General features: G+C 43.4%; 1 protein-coding gene across 1 annotated transcript; it reads right to left on the bottom strand.

Moving 5' to 3' along the window:
- Window positions 1–1,292: 1,292 nt before the first annotated feature.
- LOC120999251 (ATP-sensitive inward rectifier potassium channel 11-like) lies at window positions 1,293–2,483 on the bottom strand. Its single transcript, XM_040430144.1, has one exon. It carries the CDS (start codon window positions 2,481–2,483, stop codon window positions 1,293–1,295), a length of 1,191 nt encoding a protein of 396 aa, XP_040286078.1.
- Window positions 2,484–5,846: the final 3,363 nt, after the last annotated feature.

The raw sequence follows: 5,846 nt of genomic DNA, 5'->3' as shown, positions 1-5,846 counted from the left end.
GGAGCTATAAAAACATTGTGAAGAGAGAAGCTTGTCCATTTACAGTAAATGTCCACACCGGATCGGTGCTTAACAAGCACCTGCGACTAGGATCAGTGGAAGAGGCCATGTTGTGGGCTTGACTACACCATGACACCTGCAGACAGTGTCGGATCGAGTGCCTAGGGCCCTCTAGTAAAATTAATTCTGAAGTCCATATTTGACAATATCACCTGATTCCCCCTTCACAAATCTCTAAAACTGCACCATCATTTATTTTCAGTAGTCGCCTGCTGCCTCGCCTGTGCCTCAAACTGTTCATCCCCCCTTGCACTTATGTGCAACGTAATTTCCAACTTTTTAAGCTTCTCAGCATATTCCTAAAGTGTCAAGAAAAGGGGCATGGCTTAGTGAGGGCTGGGCTTTGCACCACATTTACGCATTTACTATAACTTTTGCCAGAAAGTGGCGGAAGTTATAGCTGAAGTCTACCCCAGACTGTAGCTGGCGTAGACTTCAGTATCTGGTGCACGGCAGGGCAGAGATGCACCTAATTTATTAAGAGGCATCTGCCTTTTAATAAATTAGGTGCATCTCACTCTAGTGAAGGGAGATCAAGACTGTCATATGGATACACCAGTCTTGATAAAGGTCCCTCCCTGTCTCTGTGCTTGAGAGTCATCTCAGACACCCGATGCATCTATAATATAATTAACTGGGCAGTTTTTTAAATAATCTACCCAGTTTTTTATATGACCACATAGGCAGGTTGAGATGCTGTACAATTACTATGTAGTAGTATGTAGTGCAGTCAGTATGTTGTGCCATGTGCCACTTATGTAGGGGGTGGGGAGACTAGGGGCCCACCTGTGTCAGGGGCCCACCGGGGGATTTAACTGCTCCCCTGTGGGCCAGTCCAAGTCTGCCTGCAGGAGATGGGATCAATAGAAAGTCTATCGGCCAATGTTGATTCCACTTCCTACAGTGGGGAGAGAAAGCACACTATGGTAGCACTTTATTCTCCTTGTTTTAGCGATCAGTTGTGGTCTCAGTGCTTGGATCCCCACCAATCAAAACCTTTGATGTTATGATATGAAAAATGTTTTAAAGCTCAATGACACCTAAATATTGATTGAAAGTTTTAGAATTTTGACCTGATGATTTGCATTCCCAGGACCATTAATGTAGCCTACAAAATGGCTTTCCCTACTGTATGAAAGCACCTTAATTACAAAAATATTCCCTTTTCACTCTCCATTCTGATATAAGAGATCAAAATAAATGTAATTTGCTCAGCAGTAAAAAGGCAAACACTAGAAATCAGATGAAGAACCATGGGATTGTCTATATGCTGCCATTTTATTTTCTAGCAGTGAAGCTTGCTGGCTGTCACCTTTCCTTTTCTTCACTGTTCTAGAAGAGTGACCACTAGTAAGTGGATTATACCTGCCTTCCTTCAGGTCTTTAGCGCTGCATAGAGGTCCATGTACTTTAACTGTGTTTCCAAATTTGGAGTAGTCCACAGAATACCGACCTTCTTCTTCTGTTACAATTGGGACAAAGCGATGGCCCCAGAGGATTTCATCAGGCAAGTAAGATGTCCTTGCCTGAGTAGTTATCCCAGTGGTCTCTACCACCCCTTCAAGGATTACCACCACCTCAAGATCTTGGTCGCCGAGGTTATAGGCAGAATAATGAAAAAGTGGGCTTTTCTCATCAATTGTATGGCTTATAATAAGAGGTGACACTAAGAAAATAGAATTTGTCCCCACTGGGTTCTCCACCTGGATGTCTACCTGGGAAATTGGAACGACCTCTCCCTCATCTGTTGTAGCCTTTTTGACTACTTGGATTGTTATTGTAGCACTGATAATCATACTTTTGCGTAGGTCACCCACTCGGAACATAAAGCGATATTTGCCATCCCGGCAGGCTATGACAGCATGCTTACTGAAGATTAGAGTCTCCGCTCTACGGTTTGCTTGAGCAGTCTTCATGAAGATGCACCCCAGCATGACAGCATTGATGATTAATCCAGATATGTTCTGGATGATGAGGACCGTTATTGCTAGGGGGCACTGCTCTGTAACCATACGCCCTCCAAAGCCAATGGTCACCTGGACTTCAATAGAGAAAAGGAAGGCAGAGGTGAAAGACTGGATGTTAGTGACACATGGTGTAGAGTTGCTACGTTTGGGATCAAGATCACCATGGGCGAAAGCAATAAGCCACCAGGCCATAGCAAACAGCATCCAGCTGCAGATGAATGTCATTGTGAAGATAAATAAGCTATGCTGCCATTTCAGGTCCACCATGGTGGTGAACACATCCTGGAGGAAACGTCCTTGCTCTCGAATATTCTTATGGGCCACATTGCAGGCACCATTTTTGGATACAAACCGTGCTTTTCTGAGTTTGCTCGTGTATTGAGGTTGATTAGCTTTATCTTCTGCAAGTCGAGTTATCAAGTATTCGTCATGGATCACCCCCTTTCGAGCGAGCATGTTTGTACAGTGCAAGAAATTGTATTAACTTATTGAGAAGTGGCAGTTCATCTGCAAAAAGAAAGATTCATTGTATTATAAATATCTCCCAGGTGCCTGGTACAAAGAGCAAAAAGCCTAGTTCCCAACTTATCTAAAGAAGCACTTGTGCAGTACACCATGAAGGACAATCTGACATCTGCTAGGGTTTCATTCCATTTCATAAGCCAGATAAAACATACAAGCGTATTGATTACTGCCGGTTTAAACAGCTATTTCGAACTAACATTTATATAATGCACTTGGATAACCAAATATCATATACTTCCCTATTTTAGTCCTCAGTCCTAAAGATTCCCAGCTTCAAACTCCTTCTCTGCCATGCAGTCATAGAAATTCAGGAACACTTGGGATTGTGGAAGTTGGCCCATCTCCATAAGAAAAGTTTGGTTTAGAAAACCCATTGTCATAACTCTATTATGTAATTCTAAAGTTAATAAAGGAGGATAACTCCTATTCACCTTCCTCATCTCTTGGCCAGAATGAGGAGATGTCTCTTGCTCTGGAGGACCTGCCCTTCCCCGTATTACATAGACAATTCAGCTGATTTAAACGGACACTTTGTAATATCTAATTTCCTGTATGGTGGTGCCTCAGGGAACACTCACTGTCAGGCCTCCCCGCAGCGATTGCTAAAAGTTCCATCAGAGGAACACTTTATGATCTGCTTATTGTCAAAGAGTCCTTCTAACAAGTAGGAATTGCCCAAAGCAGACAAAAAACCTTTAAAGGGCATCTGTCAACAGATTTGTACCTATGAAACTGGCTGACCTACTGGATATGCGTTTGGCAGCTGATGCCATCTTTGTTGATCACATGTTCGTATGTGCCCGCGTTGCTGAGAAAAATTATGTTTAAATATATAAAAATGAGCCTCTAGGAGCAATGGGGGCATTGCCGTTATAACTAGAGGTTCTACTTTCTCTGCAACTGTTGAACCCTTTCCACTTTGATTGACAGGGCCAAGCGTGATCAACGTCTTCCTGGTCCTGTTAATCAAAGTGCAAGAGGGCATGGCAGTAGCACACACAGCAGAGCCTCTAGGGCAATGCCCCCGTTGCTTCTAGAGGCTCATTTGCAAATATTAAAACATCATTTTTCTCAGCAGTACAAGCACATACACTCACCTAAAGAATTATTAGGAACACCATACTAATATGGTGTTGGACCCCCTTTTGCCCTCAGAACTGCCTTAATTCTACGTGGCATTGATTCCACAAGGTGCTGATAGCATTCTTTAGAAATGTTGGCCCATATTGATAGGATAGCATCTTGCAGTTGATGGAGATTTGAGGGATGCACATCCAGGGCACAAAGCTCCCGTTCCACCACATCCCAAAGATGCTCTATTGGGTTGAGATCTGGTGACTGTGGGGGCCATTTTAGTACAGTGAACTCATTGTCATGTTCAAGAAACCAATTTGAAATGATTCGAGCTTTGTGACATGGTGCATTATCCTGCTGGAAGTAGCCATCAGAGGATGGATACATGTTCTCATTCTGTTTACGCCAAATTCGGATTCTACCATTTGAATGTCTCAACAGAAATCGAGACTCATCAGACCAGGCAACATTTTTCCAGTCTTCAACAGTCCAATTTTGGTGAGCTCGTGCAAATTGTAGCCTCTTTTTCCTATTTGCAGTGGAGATGAGTGGTACCCGGTGGGGTCTTCTGCGGTTGTAGCCCATCCGCCTCAAAGTTGTGCGTGTTGTGGCTTCACAAATGCTTTGCTGCATACCTCGGTTGTAACGAGTGGTTATTTCAGTCAACGTTGCTCTTCTATCAGCTTGAATCAGTCGGCCCATTCTCCTCTGACCTCTAGCATCCACAAGGCATTTTTGCCCACAGGACTGCCGCATACTGGATGTTTTTCCCTTTTCACACCATTCTTTGTAAACCCTAGAAATGGTTGTGCGTTAAAATCCCAGTAACTGAGCAGATTGTGAAATACTCAGACCGACCCGTCTGGCACCAACAACCATGCCACGCTAAAAATTGCTTAAATCACCTTTCTTTCCCATTCTGACATTCAGTTTGGAGTTCAGGAGATTGTCTTGACTAGGACCACACCCCTAAATGCATTGCAGCAACTGCCATGTGATTGGTTGACTAGATAATTGCATTAATGAGAAATAGAACAGGTGTTCCTAATAATTCTTTAGGTGAGTGTATGAACATGGGACCAACACAGGTCACATGCAACAGGTCAGCCACTTAAGCTAGTCGCACAATAGCGGCAGCAATCCGGCAGGCTGCATCTGCATGGCAGGAGGTATGTACACCTCTGCCTGGCCCCATTCATTATAATGGGGACTGGCGGAGATCTGTCTGCATTCCGGCAAATATGCCGAGAATCATCATACCACGTAGCGGACCTCTGCTGGCAAATTCTTGGCATATTTGCCGGAATGCAGAGCGATCTGGCGGGCTGTTCCCTCCCGGATCGCCGCCGTTAGTGTGCAACTTGCCTTATAAATCTGCCCTGTCTAGCAGTATATCTTTGCAGAAACAGCGCCCCTCTTGTCTATAGGTTGCATTTGGTATTATAGTTCTCCATAAATCCTGAATAATTATACAAATATTAATTTACAGTTTCTCCAGAATGGAAATCAACTAAATTTTTAACCCAAAAACAGAAATATCTCAATCCACTGCTACTAGTATTAAAACATTATTTTTTATTTTTTTAAAGAATGTTTCTTTTTGAAAACTCCCATTTCTTTCTATTAACCATTCTCAACTTATTCCACATAACTAAAGAAAACATTTAAACACACCCATGTGGTATTAAACCTATATTTCATTACCTGGTTTGACAGTGATACTCCATTTCTAACAACAATTAGAGTAATACAAAGTGGAAGACTATAGTGTGGACTATAAGGCTACTTTCACACTCGCGATTGGTGCGGATCAGTCATGGATCTGCACAGACGGATCCGTTCAGATAATACAACCGTCTGCATCAGTTCAGAACGGATCCGTTTGTATTATCTTTTACATTGCCAAAAGGGATCCGTCTTGAACACCATTGAAAGTCAATGGGGGCCGGATCCATTTTGCATTGTGTCAATGAAAACGGATCCGTCCCCATTGACTTACATTGTGTGTCAGGACCGTTTGCCTCTGCATCGTCAGGCGGACAGCAAAACGCTGCAAGCAGAGCGGAATGGAGACTGATCCGGAGGCAAACTGATGCATTCTGAGCGGATCCTTATCCATTCAGAATTCATTAGGGCAAAACTGATCCGTTTTGGACCGCTTGTGAGAGCCCTGAACGGATCTCACAAACGGAAAGCCAAAACTCCAGTGTGAAAGTCGCC

The sequence above is a fragment of the Bufo bufo genome, chromosome 1, assembly GCF_905171765.1.
Source record: "Bufo bufo chromosome 1, aBufBuf1.1, whole genome shotgun sequence".
NCBI classification, from domain to species: Eukaryota; Metazoa; Chordata; class Amphibia; order Anura; family Bufonidae; genus Bufo; species Bufo bufo.
The sequence above is the reverse complement of the archived record's forward strand: the minus strand, read 5'-3'. Positions and strand labels throughout refer to the sequence as shown.

Excerpts from the sequence above, each read along its gene's own strand:
- LOC120999251 (XM_040430144.1), bottom strand. The coding sequence starts at position 2,483 with ATGCTCGCTCGAAAGGGGGTGATCCATGACGAATACTTGATAACTCGA.